Source organism: Falco rusticolus, chromosome 9, assembly GCF_015220075.1.
Source record: "Falco rusticolus isolate bFalRus1 chromosome 9, bFalRus1.pri, whole genome shotgun sequence".
NCBI lineage: Eukaryota > Metazoa > Chordata > Aves > Falconiformes > Falconidae > Falco > Falco rusticolus.
This window is the reverse complement of record NC_051195.1, coordinates 36,082,900-36,105,475: the sequence shown is the minus strand read 5'-3', so window position 1 is coordinate 36,105,475 and position 22,576 is coordinate 36,082,900. Positions and strand designations below refer to the sequence as shown.

General features: G+C 35.7%; 1 protein-coding gene across 2 annotated transcripts in view; it reads right to left on the bottom strand.

Annotated features, from left to right (window-relative positions):
* Positions 1–22,576, bottom strand: part of ATRNL1 (attractin like 1) — a 525,096-nt gene that overhangs the window by 228,056 nt on the left and 274,464 nt on the right. For both annotated transcript variants that reach the window (XM_037400754.1, XM_037400753.1), the window contains exon 26: positions 3,040–3,118. In XM_037400754.1, the coding sequence (XP_037256651.1) occupies positions 3,040–3,118 (79 nt within the window). The remainder of the gene's footprint in view (positions 1–3,039; positions 3,119–22,576) is intronic.

The following is a 22,576-nucleotide window of genomic DNA, read 5'->3' as shown; positions in this document are numbered from 1 at the left end:
AACAAATTAGGAAAGAAACTGGAGAGAAAAATTCTGAATTTATGGGAAAATTGAGACAATCTCAAAAACTGAGATTCAATCTGGAATCAATAATGACCCAATTTAGCCAAGCACTAAAGTCAGAAGGCAAAAAAGGAGAAAGTTTGGAAGTTTCAGCTACACGTAGAAGTCTACAAAAACTTCAAAAAATTATTTGCTTACCTCAACAGCCTGATAAAATTCATTACTAAAAGATCACAAGAACTGGATAGTTAAGTTTCTCCTCCTCTAGGGGAAAACAGACTGGAATGAACAATAAATGGATGCATAGCTATTAATAGCATGCTTTTTCAGATTTGTGTTCTTCTTATATTTCAGTTATCTCTGTAGTTTGTGTCCATATTGAAGGTAACATCTAAAGAGTCAAACATTCCTGTCTTTCCAGAATGATGAAAGAGATGGAAAGTTCATCTGCTAAACGGGCAGCCTTTAAAAGTAGGTACTTCAGAATTCTTTTCAACAATTGCCTTCTACTTGTATGTTATTCATACAATTTATTTGTAAAACATCATTCCAAAACCTTACAAAATATACTACCTATAAAACCAAGTTATCTGATCTAGACAAAATGAAAATATTACATGGACTGTTATCAAAAACTTGTATTTGGCATGAACTGCTGCTTATGTGCAATAGCAGATTGAAAATAAAGGAGATTTGCTTAAACATTTACAAGTCATAATGCTACCAACTCCAGGTACTGTTTCACACCCCGTTTTAATTAGGAAGAAATACATACTCATGTAATTTCCAAATGAAACAAGGAACATTTCTGAATGATAGACAACTGTGTTTCTCTAGTTAAGTTCAAGGAAAACCAAGTATCAGAACTGAAGCATGGCCCTGAGAGTTTTAATCCAGTTGCCAAGTATTTATTTCTATTTTGCTCCTCCAAAGAAGCTGATTTATATTTATGTTGTATTTATCAGTCATCTTACATGAACTTTCGTACAGTCTTAGAAATACTTTTGATGAGATTAGGAAAATAAAACTTGGAAAACTTCTTGCATCAGAACGTGTTCATTACAGAATAATGCCTACACACTACACTAAAAATACTACATCCAGCAGAGTAACCATGGAAAACAGACTAGACCCCATTGATCCATAAACTTGTATGTTCAAGTCAAAAAAACAACCTTATCACCATGAAAAATGAAATCAAGGAGTTGCTGCATTCCATCACAGTACAATTTTGCACAGAACTATTAGTGAGTTAAGTATTGAGAGATTCAAACGGAGTATTACTGAACTGAATAGAATACTGTAATTTAAAGTAACTTTTATCTGTATTTTGTAAGTAATAACAAATATATTAACACTTACTGTTAGAAGAAGAATATGCTTAACAATACTCACCTGAATAAAAAAAATACCTAAATGAAATAACTACAATAATATACATTTTTCTTTGTACGACCAGTTCAAAGCTAAACCTGGGAATTAGTACATTATCATTTCAGTGAAGGAAAATTGTAAGTGCTAGTTACCTGGCACTTTTAAAGAATATATAAATTCACTGTAGGTCTACAGTAAAAAAAAAAAAAAAAAAAAAAGTTGTTTAAACATTTATAGTGCCAGTATACTAAGAACAATTATTTACTTAGAGAATTGGTTTATTTTTTTAAAAAATCTAGATTACAGTACCATTAAGGAAGTTCTGTTTCCAAAAATTATCAAGATTAGAAGCTTCAAGGGGGGGGGTGGGGGGGGGGGTGGGGGCGGGAATAATAAATCACTGTCTAAAATTTATACATCTTACTCATTAGAACAAAATGAAATATGCCAACTATCAGTATACATCACCTGAATTATGCTATACACATGTAGCAGTATACGTAACCTAAATTTAATCTCATCTAAGTTTAATATTTTATTAAATAGGTAAGAACAAATATTTGGGCCAAATTTTCCAACACAGCTATAACGATTTAGACAACTACAGAATAAGGTGACTGTACTTATATTTGTTGAAGAGCTTCAATTGTGCCACGGTTTTAATGTCAGAACTACTGATATTAATAGATAATTTTGCTTAGAATAAAAAAATATCACAAATATAAAAAAGAATAAAAAAAGGAAAAAGTATAAGCTCTTTGCAGAGTGTTGTCTCCTACTCTATGTTCCGATGACTGCTGATAACAACACAGCCTAAGTCACGGCATCAAATAGCTTCCTAGAAAGTCTGAGATGCTATACTATGATTCTCTGTGTTCACCCAACTTACCAACGTTTTTGCACTACTATTTTGAAACTATTGAGAGTACTGGGATGCATTAAACAGCATAACCAGCCAGAGAAAAGATGTGATTATGCCTCTGTATTTAGCACTGCTGCAGCCTCACCTTAAGTATCGTGTGCAGCTTTATGCCCCATGATTTCAAAAGGATGTTGAGGTACTTGAATGTGTCCAGAGAAGGGCAATAAAACTGGTGAAAGGGCTGGAAGGAATGTCCTGTGAGAAGTAGCTAAGGACTTTGAGTTTGTCTGCTTTGGAGAAAAGGAGCCTGAGGGGTGACCTCATTGCTCTCTACAGCTTCCTGAGGAGGGAAGTGGAGACAGACATGCTGATCTCTTCTCCCTGGTACCCAGTGATAGGACACCTGGGAACGGTTCAAAGCTGCGTCAGGGGCGGTTCAGACTTGACACTAGGAAGCACTAATAACATGCTTTAGCTTTTGGTCAGCCTTGAAGTGGTCAGGCTAGACGATCCTTTTAGGTCTCTCCCAACTGAAGTATTCTGTTCTATTCTAAATATTCTACCATAAAGGAAATTTGCTTTCTGCAACTTAATGCTGCAATTTCTTTAATTTTTGACAGGAGGAAGAAACAAAGTTTTCTTCAGCATAAAAAGTCCAGGGTAAAAACAAAAAATAATAAATGTTTAGAGGGATGTTTAAATTGTGTATGCAGGAGAAAGTGGAGGTGCAATTATTCATGGAAGCTCTCAATTAATGCCAAAAGATAAAGCTATTACAATAATCTTAAAGTTTTTGATACCTCTCTCCGTCGAGAAGCCCAACAGGTTTGTTTGATTTTCCAAACGACAGCGGCCACCAGCAGTAAGGATAAGAAACAACTGCAATTATAAAAGAAAAAAAAAATCATTGTAACATAATGGTCTGAAAAAGCTTATGTTTTTAGGGTATCGAAGGTAACAATAATACATGTAAGTGTGGGGAAAAAATTCCACAAAAATAGAGCAAAACTAAACTTTACCAGTATGACAAACAATAGTCAACCATCCAAGTTCAGAGTCAAAAGACAATGCACACCTCTGATGCTGTGGTGGTCTCCATAAAATGCTATTACTGTCTCCATTACCATAGGATAAGCACCGTTACAACCATCCAAATACCCGCAACAGTCTCAGCAAATATGCACTGCATGTTCCACATTTAGCAGACGGAAAAAAAGGGTGAACTATAGCAAAAAATGATACCAATTTACACTTCTCTCAGTTTGTGAATTCTGAATAATTTCTTGGGATGCAGGAATGATAAGTATGCAGGGAGTATAATTAGTTTGAGGAACCATGTTTCACATTACAATAGGTCTGTTTTATCAAATTGAGCATTTCTAAGGTGAATTGCCCAGGGAAAACATCCCAAAGGCACAACAGAAGAACTAAAAATATCAAAATTATTAAACTTCTGCAGTCCACAATCAGCATATGCCTTCTCACTTGCTTCAATATTCTTTTACCTGTAACATTTAGTCTTTAAAGGATTTTTGTAGATCTTGAACTCTCAACCTCTTTTAGTGGATTTCTGGATACTTGACAAAAGGCTTCTAAAGTTAACACCTAATGTAAGCAGTCAGAAGATCTTTTCATTTGTTAGACAGTTTTTTGTAAAAGTATCTGGAATTTCTAGCTGTGTGAAGACCTTTCAGACATGTTAGCGCATCTGCTGTACATGATGTTCTCAATGAATACTCCTGTAACTCCTGAATTATACCAGCTATCCATTATTTTTTTTTTATACTAACAAGCTTCAAAATGTATTCTTTAACTAATATGGGAAATGCAAAGAATTCACTGAAGTAGTATAGTTCAGAGAAGTACTGCGCATAAATACAAAATATAATCATTACCCATGCAGTAACACCAATGTTTCCCTATACCATGCTGTAAACAGAACTGAAAATATGACCTAGAAGATACATCTCCAGAAGTAACAGCTCATGGGATTCATTATTTAACCATAATATAGAGACATTAGAAACTGTTTATGGCAACTATAGTTTAATATCGCTATCAAGGTAATAGAATTAAAGCACCAAATTCGTTCCTTGGTCTGCAAGCAACAGAAGCAGTCGTACCACTGAATATTTGATAAAAAAAAGTACCATTGCCCTGAGCATGTTTAAAAGTCAGTCTCCATAACACAATTTTCTTTCATGGTTAAAGTAATACAAATCAATATGGCTTTTTATCAGCATTTTATTCACTTAAAACATTTTTCACTGTGAGCTTTCAAAATCCTTTTTTATCAATTTCTTCTTTCAACACCCTTGAGAAAGCCTGCCAGAGTGAGGCCAAGTTTGAAAGGGGAACAGATAAAGTGGTTTGGGCATAGAATGCTCAATTAAAATTATCCGCTTAGGGTTTTTTTACTTAAGAGACTTAATTCTGTCTGTTCAGCTCCAAGAAGGCTAATTGTTCTGAAAAGGAAAAAATGGTTAAAGGATCTGTTTCTAGATACAAAGTTTGACTTTCCTCTTAACAGCCACTGTCAATTACCAGCATTTTTTTAGCAGTCTTTTAATGCTCTTTGGGGCTTAGGGATTTTTATGCAAAGGAAGATAATATTCTCCCTCTCCGCTTTTAAATATTGTGTTGAGCTTTTATTGGTTCCTGGCACAGAGCATTTAAAAAACAAAGGGACTTGGAATTTTGATTGGTTCGGATCGATGGATCAGAACAGTTCAGCATATCTAAGAACCATTCTGCCAATAGAAAATTGTTGAAAGAGTCAATGATCTGCAATAAAAGGATGTGAGAGAGCAAATGCTGGTTCGAGAACCTTGGGGAATTCAGAAGAGGAATCTCAACCTTATGCTTTCATGAATCTCAGCATAAATCATCTTTCTACATGTGTAGGAAAGGAACTAATGAGCAAGAACATTTTAATTGATACACCATTTTATTAACAGTATTTCTTACCAGAAGAGTTTCTCTTAAGAGTTTTTTTACAACAAAATATCTAAGTGGCACAAAGAATGTTATGACAGAAACTGATCATCAGAGAAAGTTCACCATTTTGTTTAATGCATTGCTTCAGTTGATGCACCGATTTAACTTTTTAAAATTCATCTTTAGCTGTCTCCCTCTCTTCAGTTGCCTTTGAAAGCAAGTAGAAGTTGACTGTGAATTTATATTTGGTGTCTAGGGAAAAGCAGAACAAAAAAATCCCACTGACCACCAGAATAAATCGAGTTTTTACAGCAGCATCTTTTAAGACTTTTAAACCAACAGTTGCTTACAAATACTATTTCCCAGAAGTGTTTTCCCTACTGTATACTGCACTGCCTAGCTGCAACTGCAACAGATGCTGAGGGGTAACATCAGGGTACTGACACATTGCTATAAATTAGCACGCTGTGCATGAAGTAAGGGTAAGCCATCTCATTTACTCTTCTTCTCCTGTACAGTCCTTTCAAAAAAACTAAATTAGGGACACATCAGCAGCTCTGCTTAAAGTTATGAACTCAAAGCTCCTGGAATTTGAAAAAGATTCATATTTTCAAGGGAGCTGGTCACAAGGAACTGAGAAAGTCTTGCACTCTAAGGCTGCTTCCTTATGACCAGAAACTGAATCTCTTTCCTTAGAAAATTCTGTCTTTCATATTTATTAACTTGTTGAACAATCCTCTTTAGCTAGTGAAAGAAAAAAACCTTGAGATTTCTGGCTGAAAAACTTCAGACAAATTGCTTCTGTGCTCTGTACATTAATGGAACTAGGTCACACATTGAACTTTCCTGTCATCAGTCAGAACATCACTTAGTTTATGTGCAAAGTCAAAATCAGAAATGAGTGTTTCAAAGACACACTTATAAAATCATATAAATCATTGGAAATTACAGCAATGATAATGTGAAATGTTTACATTATCACTTTTGTATCATCTTTTCTTGGCAAGTAAACATGAAAAATTTTACTTTCTTTGCTGTTTTGTTCAATATAAATAATCAGAAGGAAAAAAAGATATCAAAATTCATGTTAACGAAGAGAAGACACACAGAGAAAATAGATTTTGTCAAACTAACCTGGTTCCAGGCTGTGGTAAGATAATAGTCTTGGTTTATTTAGGGCAATAAAAATTAAAGCTGACTGCAAAGGATCTCACAATATTGAGTGACTTGGCAGTAAAACAAGAAAATGAAATTGCCAATGAACTGAAAGCAATGTGCACAAGGAAAAAAACAAACCACCAACCTCTCTAGCTACAAATACACGATGATAGCTTCTAAATTAGCAATTACCACTCAAGAAAACAGTCTTGAAGTCATTGCAAATAGTTCTTTGAACATATCAACTGAATGTTTAGTGGCAGTCAAAACAGCAAAGAGGATGTTAGGAGAGATTAGAAAAGGAATAAAGAACAAAACAGAAGCATTGGGATGCCAGTGCATAAATCTATAGTATGTCTGTATCTCGAAGCACTCATCACCTATCTCAAAAACACTAAGTTGAAGTTAAAGGTTATAAAGGAGTAGAGTCATCTTGGCTAGGGGAATGGAATCGAAGTAGAAATAAGCTCTTTTCAGTTTTGAAATAATAAGGAATTTGAGACATGATAAAGGTATTAACATCATCGGCAAATGGTATAACAGCAGGACAAGTACAGATGGTTGCTTTCCAGTCTCTCAGTATACTTCTTAGCTCCTTCTTGTGACAGATGTAAGAAATGAAAGCATAACCACAAATAGCATAGCAAAACAGAGATCAGTGCAGGGCAAAAGTAGTGAATTAGAAATTGGCCAAATGACAGCTAAAATCCAACTTTTCAGAATGGGACCAACACCAGAAAAGAAAATGTCTAGATGGGTTTGCAAGGTTCCTAGAGTATCAGATGTAGTCGGTTTTGACAAGATTCATATATAATTGCTGAAAGGTCCATGCATGATATAAAGACCGACAAAAAAAGACGGTTAATGGTAACAAGAATTCATACAGCTTGCCAATTGGTCAATTGTACCTATTCCATCAATATTTATGTATTTATTTATAAGTGCAATCACGACTAAGTTGTATTTATGAGGACAAGTAAACCAGGCCTCATTGACAGAGCAAAGAATATATATTCCTCTTGGAATGAAGCAATTTCAAAAATAATCTAGAGAACAGTGTGAATGACCAGCTCAGTAAGAATTGTTGCTGGGATGCTGAAACAAAAAGGGTTAAAACAATCTTAAATACTGAGGTGCACAGTGGTAAGCAGCACTTGGTAAGTTAATTTATTAATTTACTACAAATTATTTGCCAAAACAGATACTATCAGTCTTGTTCCTGAAATTCTGATAATTGCATGTTTTTAAAGGAGCTGGAAACTTGGAAAGAACAGAGAGAAGAATCACAAACAATATCCAAAGGTTGGAGAAATTTTTTTATTGACAGTGATTTAACAAGCTCAATCATTTCATTTTTCAAAAAGATCAAGTGGAGACTTCCCTACAGTGTGTACAAGCTTCCATGGGGAAAAAATACCAAGGCTCAGTCATCTAGAACAGAAATGCATGGTAGGAAACAATGGCTGGAAGCAGACACATTTGAACTAAACTCAGACATTATGATTTATTTTACTGTATCATAAAATAATGTTACATAGACTAAAAAAAGGAGATTTGACTATGCTGAAAAGGACCAGATAATCTAAGATACAAAAATGGAAGGAGCATAAACAGGGAGTACCAAAAATAAGTGTGCTTACACAGACTCATCAACATGGTCATAGATTTAGGTCCACCATTTCTGACTCTGTAGCTGAGGCTCCGAATGACATCCAAATAAACAGACAGATGCCTTTGCAATGCAGATGGCTTATGAAATGCTGACCCAGCGTGAATGACCTTCTGTACTTATGAATGTAAACCTTCCCAACAAGACAATTATCATGCTAAGACACATTTGAAACCACGGCACCCAAGTGTTTTCAGGATTTTGTAGTCTCCAGAACAAAGAAATGATCTGCCAGAAGATAACGGCATAGTTTTGCACAGTTGTTCTTCAAACCCTGTGGAAGAGACTAGGAGGAAACACTTAAAAAGTATGCTTGAAAAAAAGCAATTCATCACCAGTGGTGTGTATTACAGGCTAATTGAAGGTTATCGTCTTAGTATTAAGTAGGAGACAACTAACAATTAGTGAATGAATGAATTGAAGAGGAAGCCTTGAACATAAGTAGTTTATGTCCAACGCAGCAGAGGAAACTGGCCAAGGAAGGGCTGCAAGAGAACAGGGTGTAGCAGTAAGGTCTACGCTAGACAGACGATCTACCCAGAAGGGCTTTGGATAGTATCAAAGAGAAGTAGAGAAAAGGAAAACTGCAAGGAATAATTATAACCTGTGTAACTTTTTGCAATTTACAGATAAATTTTTAACTTTCAGAGGTCGTATTTAGATATATTTAGTGCAATTCACAGCCCTGGCTGAGGAGTGAGAGGTAGCCACTGTTAGAAAACCACAACAGCTATTCTTAATGGAGACCCCAAAAGCTCAGTCTATGACATCGGAAGTGTTATGGAGAAACTGGTCAGATTAATGTCTACTGATGGGTGCTTAAGCATAAAAATATCGAATATACCTCTGACAAGATAATTTTACTCTTTTTAAAAGGACTTGTGATAAAGAATTTCATCTTTCTAAATGAAGAACAGTCTGTTATCTTAAACACGCACAATATTAAGCAAAACTTTTGTTTTACTTTATAAAGTGAGAAACTGAGAAACTATTTTCTTCGTGTGTGTTTAGGAGGCAGACTGAAAAGCAGCCGTAAAGGGAATTGGTGGATGTGCAGCTGCTTGGTACGTGCAAATTAAAATGAAAGCTGTAGATTAGCTTTAAAGAAACTCAAATTACAGGGATAAACGCAGGGGGAAATTTGTGAAATGTAACAGTCAGTATGGTTGGACAATATGAATCAATTACACATTTGTGCCTTAAGCTCTATGACTGCATTACAAACACACTATAGAATTCCTTTTTATTAAATACGTATTAATGCCTGTAAGTTATATATTATAACAAAAGAGTACCTGTGTTAAAATGAAACAATTTACTTATTTTTACAGTGATGGAAAAAGAACTGTTTCATGAATTGCATATAAATATTTTAAGGATCAATATTGTAAATGGAAGGTAAACAGAACAAAACAAAATGTTCCATCCTTTGCTGTTTCTTTTCTCATTCTTTTATTATTTAACATGCAAAGAGAAATCAAAATGTCTGAAAATGTATGTAAATATTCAGGCATGAATAATTGCTGTTTCTATTATTTTACTTGAGCCACTAATTTGCATAATAATTCAGTAAAGATTCCCATATTGGTTGAAAGTAAACACTTTACCTTAAATCTAGTATGCTTTTAATTCTATTAAAATTAATAATTGTGTGGGATTCTATTTCAAGGACCCATCGCATTTACTCGTCTTACAAAAGGGGACGAAGTACAGCAGCACCACACAGCTGAACATGGGGCAGACCCCTCAGGCTACCCCGGTTAAGCCCACCTTGGGAGCAGCACACCTGTTTGTCAAGACCATTCCACCAACTCACAAGAACGCCAGCCGTCTGCTAGCCGGACTGCAGCACCACACGGACACAGTTATACTGTCACCATGCCCAACAGCACGTGGCAGACATCCTTAAACCCCTAGGGGAATGCCTGCACTGCTGGTTTAGCGTGGATCTGGAACAGGCTTCTGAACGAATCCCCTGATTTTCACCACTGTTGTGCTTTAGATCATACCGTGGAGAAATTTTGGAGCTCATGATGCAGAAGCTGACCTGGAAGACGTGCAGTGCACACTCCAGATGCAAAGGGGCTGTCAGTCTGCAGAACTAAACTAAAGCTGGTCCAAAGTGAAAAGCTGACAAGGTGCCTGTAGTGTGGATGTCAGGTCCTCGGCACCATTTTGCTCAACAGACGATCTGTTTGTCCACACTGCTTACTAATAGAGACAGAAACACCCAAAGATTACTTTCGTAAAGTTATTTAGATGCGTAGCAGTCTCACTGACTGCCCACACGTGTATACTTACAGATATTCTAAAAGCTTTTCCCGAGTAATTTTTTGAAAATAAGAGCAGGCCCATCAAGGCAACTACTGCTTAATTACTTGAACCTTGCTGTGCTGAGTAAGGCAATAGTTAAATATCCTTCCAGATCCACATACCTCTTGCCTGTTGATATCACTTTCTTTTCCAAGAGCATAAAAATGTACGCTTCACTAAACAGCAACCTTAACAGCAACCCTACACTGTATTAACAATGTTTCTCCTTCATAACACCAATGGAATTTTTAAACACCAACAAAAAATACTAGTATTCAGTAAAAAAAACAACCTGATGACAACAATCTTTTAGATGTAGACACATGCAAAGAAAACACCTCACGTCTACGTTAGTGTTTTTTAATTAAAGTTGCAAAAGTTTCCTAAGAGATCGCGTATACTGTTTTTCTAACAAATGTTTTCTGACATATTATTTACTATCTTTCTATTGGCAAATAGAGCACATTTTAATTGATATGTTATAAAGCAAGCACACTTCTAAAATAAAAATTGAACAATTATTTTCCTAAAACCATGACTTTGAATAGCAATTACTGTCACAGCAATTGATTTCTCTCATTGTACTTGATAAGAGCATTGTGTTTATGATTATGATGTGCTAGGTTCAGCCATCCTTACTTGTGTTAACTAATATACACATGACGAGCAGCTCCAAAGATTGCAGCAAGATTAGCTGAAGTACAAAGCATTGTAAACATAATATTAGGAGTCTGATATGTATGAGAGCAGTATAAATTTTTTTTCATGTTTTAATGATTAATTAAATTGCTCTGAATCACACAGCTTTACAAACACTGTTATAAGCAGGAATATTTCAATAATTAGCAATTCTGAATGATCCTGGGAAATGTTACAGTTCCAAATTAATTGGGAAAAGACTTAGAGGAAAGTCATCTTGGCTAGTCATGGACTGGGACATGCAGCTTCCAGTCGGTAGCAATGCGGTGTGTGGGGTCAGGGGAATAAATCTTGGTTGACCGTGTGGAGCTAAGACGTACCAGCCAGTAGTGCTTGTCTCCTGGTCTAAGAGGGCACTGGCTGCTGCATCCAGTGAAAGACTGCCTGCTAAGCCAGCCCTACCATCTAGGTGATTCGGGAATGTCCTTCCCTTACTCTTGCTAGCTGAAAGAAATGCCACCAGCACCTCCATGCACTGGCTGCACCCCACACTCCATCTTCTGGAGCCGTGCAGCTAATGGCTGGAACATTTCCCTCTTCAGCTACATATATTTTATTGCTGCACATACCTAAATACGGCAGGGTTTTTTCCCCATCAGCCTAGTTCCCATTTTGAGTCAGATTTTTCCTGCCCCTGTTGTTTTAACAAAGCAATAGCTCCTGAGCTCCAGCTTTCCCCCCATAGTTTCTCCACAAAAAAAAATAAATAATTCTCCAAGGGAAATTTAATTGAATTGTGAAAATTTTAATTCAAAAGCCATACAAAAGCTTCAAGCCCTCGGTTCTTGCTTTCCAGACTGTAAAGCAAAAGAACTGCCTGAATATGAAGTAAATTATCTACAATGGTATTTAAAAGTTCACATATTACCAAAAATCATTTAAATGCAAATTTTAATTTATTTACATGTGTCTCAAATGGAATTCACACAAGTTAAGCAACACCTTTCAAGTTCATTTGAAACTAATTACATGGATAATTCTTCTTATCCAGATGACAGTGATTAAAAATGTTATTTCTGGATGCAGTCCCGAAAATACATACATTACCATAAATAAATCTTGCATGAAGTATCTCCTGAAAGTCACATAACTGCCCCTAAAATTTGATAACTGCCCCTAAAATTTGCTTCTCATGTCTACAACTATCAACCTTATAAAAAAACCACAAAAGAATAGCAGTAAATATATATACACATATATATATATACACACATGTATATATATATATATGTGGCCTTGTACTAATCTGCTTCTCCCAGGCAGAACCCTGTGTTTGGTAAAAATGCATTGTAAAGGATATCCACATTAGATTTGTTTTACCATGTCAAGGTTCATTAACAGCAGCAGCATCTGCTCAGAGATGCAGTTCATAAAATTACTGACCAAGGTTTTCAATGAAGATTTACAAACATTACAAGGGCATAATGGCAATACCTTAGCTCATGAATTAAAAAATACATTCATATACAGAGAGTCAATTGAAAGGATTTTTCTTTAATATATGCAAAACTTCTTAAAGATGGCAATAGAAAACCTGTATACCCTTTTCTGCGGTTCACACAGCACAGCAATTGCCATGAACAGCTCTGCAGGTATAGAAAACACTAACACATAATTATTCTAAGGTGAGAAAAGGCTGGCACTGTACATAATAGGGATCAGAATTTAAAATAAACTGTTAAATGGTATGTGCTTTTCTATTTATTTCAGTATTTAACATATATTAAGAAAAAGAAAAGAAAAAAAAAAAAAAAAAAGGAAAACCAAAGGAAAAGGTTTCAATGATTTCAGATTTCTACATTTCAACAAAGTGTTCTTTGATGCCAGCCTAACACCTACCAGGCACCGTCAATGCAGACCCAAGTTATACAACAGGAAACATCAAACCTTTGTGAAGATTTCTACCTAATATCAGAGCAGTTCTTTTAACTGAGGAGAACAGGAGGCCACATCTAAAGAATTTACTGTTCCTGCTGTAGGAAAATGCTACCGTTCTTATTTTCATGACATCTGCCTCTTAGAATCACACACAAACGGAATACTTCCGCTTGGAAGCAGATGTAACTGCTACTGATTCTCACTTAGAATAAAATAAAAGGAAGGAGGAAGGCTGGGACGGAGCAATGGATAGAGTGCTCAGGCTCTTAAACAAAATTCAGTTCAGAAAGTACATCAACACATTCTTTTTCCCTGGTAGATGAGATGTTGATCAGTGATAATCCCAAGCTTTATAAATGAAATCTTTTCAGAGACAACAGGCTAGGGGGGACCCTACTCCCACATAATAAATTCCTAGTTTTCTGTACATTAGAATCAGAGAGTTTGGATGTTTTTATGAAGGAAAGAGAAGTTTGGCAGATCAGCGTAGCAGATCTTTCTACAGAATTTCATCTTCCACAGAAGAGATGGATATGAAGATGAAAATTTCCTTCTGTCTTGAGGGACTGTTATTGACTATGGCAGAAAGATGGTAAAGGGATTCCTCAGAAAGGATCTTATTCCCTGGTGTTATGAAGAAATATACCTGGAAAACAGGGATATTGTAACATTTTAAGGAAAAGAGCCCTACTAAAATCTCAGAGGCAGTCTAGCTTTAAAGATATAATTTAACTGCACCACTACACCAGCCACTGCAGGAGGCACATTCACACATGAGCAAATAATCTCAAAAGATATTTCTTTTTAATGGCAGATAATGCTCAAATCTCAGAACCTGATATAATATTTTTGAATCAGTAGTACTCAGGTGGGTGTGGGGTCATTTATTTTAGCATCTGACCTGTGTTCCAGCTATATCTTAGAAAGTATTCAAAGTAAAGCCCCTTCAAGAAACCACAGAACAGTCAAGGTGTGAAGGGACCTCTGGAGCTCATCTAGCCCAACCCCTGGCTAGAGCAGGCTCACCTTGAGCAGGTTGCACAGGATCATGTCCAGGCAGGTTTTGAATGTCTCCAGAGATGGAGACTCCCCAGCCTCCCTGGGCAGGCTGTGCCAGCGCTCCATCAGCCTCCAGGTAAAGAAGTTCTTCCTCATATTCAGCTAGAACTTCTTGTGTTTCAGTTTGTGCTCGTTGCCCCTTGTCCTGTTGCTGGGCACCACTGGAAAATGCCTGGACTCATTCTGTCACCTCCTATATGGCTACACACTCAATCCTCTGAAATCTCAAATCAAACTATTTACTCCAACTCCACAAGGGTAGCAGTAGCTTGTAGGTGGCTCCTGAACAGCTCTAACCTGACTATGATCATGCGATGATACTGTCGATCTGCTGCAACTGGATCCTGTTGCACAGTTTGTACCCGTTTTCTTTTTTGACGAATTCTCATTAACTGGCCTTCTCTAGCTGCCCAGCCAAACAACAGTCGAAAAGTAAGGAACGACACGTGTGATCCAAGCTCACTATTACTTCCACAAGGCAGTCTGAATTTTCCCATGACACTGTTTTCTAAAATACCTGAGAAGTTTGCACCACAGCTACCTGGACTGCTTAATATGTACACTACGACTAATTAAAAAAAAAAGTAAGTATACCTGTGTGAAATATAATGTAATATATATTTTATATATATAAAATGAGAATAAAATTATGTAGATATTATGGAAGAATGGAATTATAGAACAGGATTGTTTTACTGCTTAGATAATCAGTAATATAAATAACAACAACAAAAAACAGGAGTAGGTATTCATGGACTGATCCACCCAAGCACCAACACTTAGTAGCCCAGTGCATGACTGTGTATACAACACACTACAACCCAAGGATGAGATGCACAGGCTGAAGTGCTCCAGCTCTTTCGCATCTTTCCAAACTGTTTTTGGAAGTAATGAAAATTTATTATAGTAAAAGATGCTTATTGCCTTCAGGTGGCCCATTGGCTGTAGGAAGTATTTTTAATGGTAGCAGCCTTTCTGTTTCAAGATTGGTTTTGGCAGTGGAAGTCTGCAGTGTTGCAGAGAAACCAAAATCAACATTGTGGGCAACTTAACATAGCACCCCTGTGCCCTGGAGCTTTCTGACTGCTTTCCACAGGACCACCGAATATTGGTGTGGCACAGAACATTTGGACTGCTCCACAGAAGCTGAAAGAAATACATGAAAGGGAAGTGAGCCTAAATAATAATTAAAAAAACCAGTATACTGCCAAAACCATGCTGTAAGTCCCCAGAGGAACACATTTAAAATTATTATTAGAAATGTAACCAAAATAATTTTGTTGAGCAGAAAGAACAAAATTAAATAAAATAATAAATAAAACCTCAATAATGGCATTAATAAATCTTCACAATTTAAGCTCTGAATGCATAACTGAAAACAGGGAGACTGAAGTATCGATGGTATCAACTGCATTTCATACAAATTGTATTTTAAAGTTAGCAGCATCAATAAAATATCAGTATAATACATATTAGTTTATTAGTAAGAACAGCTACCACATCCGTGTAAAATCATTTATTAATGTATATTGAATGTACAAAACCAACATAATCCTTCCTCTCCTGAGGCATAAACTCCAATAACAGTTTAAAATCATCTCTGACAACTGCCTCTACAAAGCCTGAGTTTATTGGTCTTTGCTGTGCAATGAAACATCAAAATATTTCTTGAAGGTAAGGAAGAAAGAAATGTGTTTGAACCGGGAATTTGTTATTTGTAGGAAAATGAATATAAGAAAAATTATTGATTTTTTTCATTATGTACATGAACTGAAATGTTACAGTAAATGTAAGGGGAGTTTAAATAACTTTATGAAATAAAATAATTATTAAAAATAACTACATAATGTAAAAAGGCACACATATCCATTTTTATATTTATATTTTCCTACCTACATAATTCATGTATATATACATAAAGCTGTCTTTTCATATTAAATATACCACAAGCCATATCAAAAGCTGCTCTAGTGAGTATGAATGAATGATCAATTATGCACACAGCCTTTATATACAACTAAAAAGCGAAAATGCATCTAGTGTACATCAGGACGCTATCCAGAAGACCAACATTCACATTTCATTCTGCCAATACAATATCAAACTAAAGTGAACCATTTAAAAGGACTCTGAAATATATTACGCAATAAAGCTCTAGATGTGATCTTTAACTCTCAGCAGTTCTTCCTTTCACCTCTTTGAAGCAGCAAATAAACAAGATTTACAATCAAAGGGGTTTAATCTAACGTAAACTGAAATTAATCTCCATAGAATAAATAGAACACAGCACCCATAAAGTGTGATTATGTTTCTTTTACTCATAGAAAAGCCTTTCATATTTCACATAAATTTATGGGTTTGCCCTTCATGGGTGAAATACTCTATATTTCTCTCAACAAGTGATGTTGTATATAAAACTCCCAGATCTAAAAATAAAGAAATTAAACTATGTCCAGTAAATTTGCAGGCAAATGATGAAATACAGAATTTATTATTTTCTGTAGTAACTCTCAAGAAGAATTCAAATTTGAATACCTTTTTTCTCTTTTAAAATAGATGTGTTTTTACTTCAGCTGGTTTTCAATTATTTTGTTGATTTATGCTAATACAAGATGTAAAATTAAGGGCAAAAAAAAGCCTTATTTATTCTAATCATGGTCAATTAGTATATCTGGGGGAAAAGGACTGAAGACCAATGCCACATTTCAGCAGCCTTCTAAACTAAAAGATTCAAATTATTTCAAGAATTTTTATTTTGCTTTCTCCTCATTCTTTTCTTCCACTGCATTGCTCCTCTAGTGCAGAAGTTATCCTCTGATAACAAATCACAGAAATATAAACTACACTTAGAAAGCTACCAAGCCACGTCAACGTTGTTTAGCATATTAGCCTCAAATACAATCAAGAAATTTAATACATTGCATAATGAAGTTTTCCCTTCATTATGTAACATTTTCAATACCTTTTCCAAAAAGGAGAATATATTTGAAGTGAGAGCTGTAAAAAAAAATAAAAATCATAACTCTCCTTGTTAAAAGCCCTATTAACATGAAAATTTCCTGAAGACAGATATGGATTTTTAGATTTCCAAGCCAAAGAAGCATCATAAATGTTCTGTAATTCTACTGTATAAGGAATACAACCCCCCAATTCCTCTTCACCTAATATTTTAGAATTTCAACTGAAAAGACTCAAGGCATGTAAGGAAATAAATATAATTTTGAAACTACAGAGTGTTTTCCCAAAATATCACAAAAAGTTATTGAAAACATAGAAAAGCAATTATGATCTAGAATGTAATTTAGCCACAGATGCAGATTAAATTAAGATTTAAAATTTTAAATAGATGATGTAACTACTTTCTAATGTGTAATTTTTAGTGTGGCTTTTGGAGTCCACAGCAGAGTTTCCATAATTTTGTATCTTATTGACAAAATGCATACACACACACCTCCCACACCACACCATCCTTCCCCCTTGAATCCCAATAAATAAATTAAAAATACAAAACCTTCCACACAAAATGTTTCATTTGGTACCAGGAATTTTTACTAGAACATTTGTTATTACTATTCCATTTAAAAAGCTCATTGAATGAATACCTTTGAATTCAGGTGTCTCTTCTTTAAAATTGATAATTAGATTTCATATTTTAGGATCTATGAAATCCACACAGTCTAGCAGTCGCTTTTCACCCTTCCTGTGATTTACTACAACTCAACACAAGGACCCTGAATATTTCTCTACCGCCATAAACAGATTGTTCATTTCTTCAATGTCACTCATTCCACAGCACGCCATGCCAACTGTGGCTGCAGAGACAGGCTGGCAGAGCACTTCAGAAAGCTGCTTGTCACTTGCTATAATGGACAATGACACTATTGCCTAAAGGAAAACCTAATATTTTTCAATTCCTTTATTTTTCTTGGTATTATTTTGCCTTCGTCAGCTTTTGCCCTAGTTCACTATGTACTTACATCTGGAAACAAACTTCGGAAGTTAACTTTGCAACTGTTATATACACCTTGTCAGAAGAAGGCATTTCTTCTGAATTGTTTCTCTTTTGAATTAAAATGACAAAAGCAAAATTTCAAGTTCATTTATCACAGATGAAAACCTGTTCTAGTTCTTTTGTTTGAAGTATGGTGAACTAGAGTTTTATAAAAAAATGACCAGGAATAAGCATGCTAGAAGACAAATAGCTGTGAGTGCCAACATTGTTTTAATCTAAGAAAAGAATTGGCTAATTGGATTTTAAAAAATACAATATAAAATATTGGGAATCAAAACAAAAACACAATATGAATTATCTTTGACGCTTAGAAAATAAAGCACAATGCAGCTGTAAAAAGATGCATCCCTGAAAGGAGAACGTTACAGAACCATCTCAAAGTACGGGAGTCTGCAAAGCACCAAGTCTTAAAAAAAGAGCCATACTTTTGTCAGGAGTCTCGGGAAGTACATTTCAGATGCCACCTTCTGGGACCTCTGCAGTGAACACTACTACATAAGTGGCAGTTTTGATTCCAGAGAGATTTTATAAAAGCAGCAGTGACAATATGTTTTTTGGAGTGCCAGGCTACAGTACCATACAGAACAAAGAGTGCAATTTAAGATTTTCTTTTCTCTAAAAAAAAACCGTCTAGGAAAACAAGAAATCTTTCAAATCCCGTTACTGTCACCCAGGCCTTCACCCTAAAACTCCTCTCTGCACTTAAACAACTCCAGAACCTATTTCTAGTTAATATGAACTGAGCAAAAATTAGGATTAGCCTTTCAGCAGGCACAATGGACAGCTCTCGCTGTATTCGATGCATATCAGAAATTAGAAGTTCAAAATTTTAAATGCACCTACTTGGAAGAAGGAGAAGCCCGTACCTGCTGTACACCCAGCAAGTACGTAGGCCACCTTCAGATATCAAGTTGAGCAACTATTTTGTACTTTGAGGAACAGTGTATGTTGCAATCAAAATATGGCAAGTGCTAGTGCACTCGCATGCGCTTCCAAGTGACTCAAAGGATGAACACAGAAAGAAGAAAACCAAGAATGAAGTAATGGGAAACAGTTCTGTTCACCAAGGGATTATATATAAAAACAGATGAGGATACAGTGGGTACATACCACAGTCCACCCTGTGGTTTTACTTGCATAACCACAGAAAGGACACAAGGAAGCGGGATGGAAAATCTATCTTGACCCTAGAGGCATGGATACATGAGTTGCAAGGAAAAACAATCACAAAAGGGGATCCTTCCAGGAAAATTGCTGCTCCAGTCTCCAGCAGGAAGTTCCCCAGATAGACTAGAAGGGTTGATCTTACTCGTGGTCTTAATGAAGGGAGTTTATTAAAAGGTTAGATTTATACTGGGCATAAGGAAGAAATTCTTTACTGTGGGGGTGGTGAGGTGCTGGCACAGGCTGTCCAGACCAGCTGTGAATGCCCCATCCCTGGCAGTGTTCAAAGCCAGGTTGGATGGGTCTGGGAGCAACATGGTCTAGTGGAAGGTGTCCCTGTCCATGGCAGGGGAGTTGGAATGAGATGACCTTTAAGGTCTTTTCCAACCCAAACCATTCTGTGATTCTATGAAATGACTCATCCATTGTTTTGAAGACCAGCCAAACAGTGGGACTGGGGAATCTCCTTTGCCTGCATGTGAGTCAGAAGTGGTTGCCTTCTCAGGAAATATGAATATATCAAATAACTCTACAGTGATGACAAAGTTTCTGGGTGATTCAGAGAGTGGAAGACATGAAGCTACATTCTACAATTCAAAACAAATATTAAAAAAAAAACAAACAACAAACTCAGATTGGCCCCTGCAGTACAGACATGCTTGTCCCAGTGGAAGTCATACAACTATTTGCTTCTAAGTGAGGTGAAAACTGTTTAATGCATCACTGAGTAAAAATCAATTTTATTCTAGCCCCAAATGTAAAATCCATTTTGCTAAGATAACTTGATTTTCATGTTACCAGAAAATTTTCTAATTTAGATTTGTAAGACTTCTGCGTTTTCTGAGAATCCAGATGTAGCGGACATGATCTGAACTTGACACACTGCATTTTGTCTTTCTTAGAGAAAGCAATATTTGATCTCACAAAGATAAGCATGTCAAAATCAAGCTTTAATTTATCATCCTTTATTTTAACAAAACCAAAACATGAAGCCAGGCCGACACACCAAAGGGTGCTGGTAAAGAGAAGGAAATCACCCACTGCAAAAAAAAACCAACAACCCACACCCAGAATGATCGATTCGGGTCCTGAGCTCTGACACAACCCGCTGAAATCCAGCCATCCACTCCCACTGCATGAAACGCAACCGGAGTGACTGTGCGGAGCTTGGGCACAGAGTCACACATATGGTGGTGATAAACCTGGTCCTTCAGTATCTGCTGCAATTCCTAAGGTAGCTCGTGCTATTAGTCCTCATCCTAACCTAAATGCCCACCCATTCCTCCTGCAATACAGACTGGGTATATTTTGAATGTTGTTTTCTCTCACTTGTAATGCTCACAGGAAGATTTATCAGAAAGAATGTACCCCAATCTTAAATGACCAGAGTTTGTCATGGAATTTCTTAAAGCACACACAAAAGAAGGATTTTCAAACCTTCAAAGTATCCATATTACTTAATACTGCTCTACTTATGACAAATTGGAAATTCTATAATTCACAATATTAAAGAGACCTGTTATGGAAGCAAGTAAAGGGTACCATTCCAGCCAGACATAAAATCCACCACCACCCCAAGGACCAGAGACGACAGAAGGAATCATTCTGAGAGCATAAAGATGTGCTTGATTAGTAAGCGGTTGATACTAAGTATTTGAAACAGGCTTTAAAAAAATAGGTATGACAGTAGCAGATGCATAAAATTACCTATTGCAAAAATACTAATAGCTGACCTTTATTACCTGTACAATTTCACATTTACCTGGGGTTTTTTTGATTATGAGACAAAACAACATTTCTTACCAGGACTCCTGTTTCAGGTTATTAATAGAAATAATTTCCCAATTTCCCAAAAAATCTGTGAGTACTGTTATAAATTCTTAACTATAATTTTATTTAAAAGCCGGTATAGAAATCAAGAGTTTCCTGGCTCTCAATTCTGGATTCATTCAGATTGTATATAACAAAAACTATCAAATACTGAACATTGTCATATTTTATGCATGATAATTTTTATCATGTATTTTTATTATTTTTAGCCATGATAATTTTTATGCATGACAATTTTTATGCATTTTTTAATAAAAAGTAAATAATGTTATCAGAAAATAAAGACACTTCATACACTGTTATCAAATGCCTAAAATGTCCTGGCTACATCCTCAGTTAACACAACATATTCATGTAAGACTTGAAAACACTGAAAACTTCTTTATCACTTGTAATTTAGAAAAAAAAAAAAAAAAAAAGCGCCAGGCTTTAGCATATTGAAGTGTTTTACTGATCAGGGTAATACAGGAATAGACTTTAATGTGGGGACTGCATTTCTTCAGTATGAGAAGAAAGATCACTCACATTTGCTGCCTGTAAAATTTTGTGATGAGATCTGTATTGCTTCAAAGCAGGTGGAAAAAAAGAATCACACACTTCTCAATTTGTGTGACAGCAAAAAGTCTTCAGGCACTCACTAAAGCAACGCAGATGCCACAGTTTCTATAAGACTGTTAGGAATCTGTTACTACTCTTACATATATTTCTGCTCTTAGAGAAAAGGTCACTGAATAAGTGGATACTATGAAACCTTCCAGTATAAAAACAATAAAATTAAATAAGGGGGGGTGGGGGGGGGGGAAGTTCACCATGAGTATTATAGTCTGGAGCAGTACAGTTTCTGTACTGTTTTTAAAAAATAACTTTTATTTCTATAACTTCTCATTCTAGGACATACAATAACAGTACCTTGGTAGATCAAGTATTAATTACAGCTCTAATAATAACTTTTGCATATATATATATAAAATAATAGTTTCAAATAATTTCCTTACAGAACAAGATTTTTAAAACAGTTGAAACATTAGAAAAATTCTAAAAAATGCTTGCTATTTTGATGTTTCTGATTCAAGAAGTAAAATGTGCATTTCATCTTTTACTTGGGAACACACAACCTATAAAGGAACTGTTTTAAATTATACTTTTGAATGGTCATTAAAAAAACCCTGTTATTGTCAAATAAACCTGTTTATTGGTTTGGCTGGGCAGCCAGGGTTAACAGGGTTATGCCACATGCTCAGAAATACAATAAATATAATTATAGATGGAAGAAATGCAAATGCACACTTATCAAAGCAGGTTGAAACATGTTTTGTTATCAAGCACATTCAAATAGTCTTTAAATACAATTATTTTCTAGGTCAATAATCTAGTATATGTGACCTGGGCTATTGCTGTTACCAACATAATCTGCCACTGCTTTAATACACTGCATTCTCATCCAGTAAAACAAACAAACAAATCCATATTAAAATAACTTTGTTAGCTACAGATAAAGGCTTGAATACTATCAACCACTTTGGAGAGGATGTATTGGTGCTGTGTTTGGGTATGATTAACTCTGTCCACTAGTGTGGAAAAAAAAAAGCCCAATAAATTAGTTATTGCTAAATTTTCA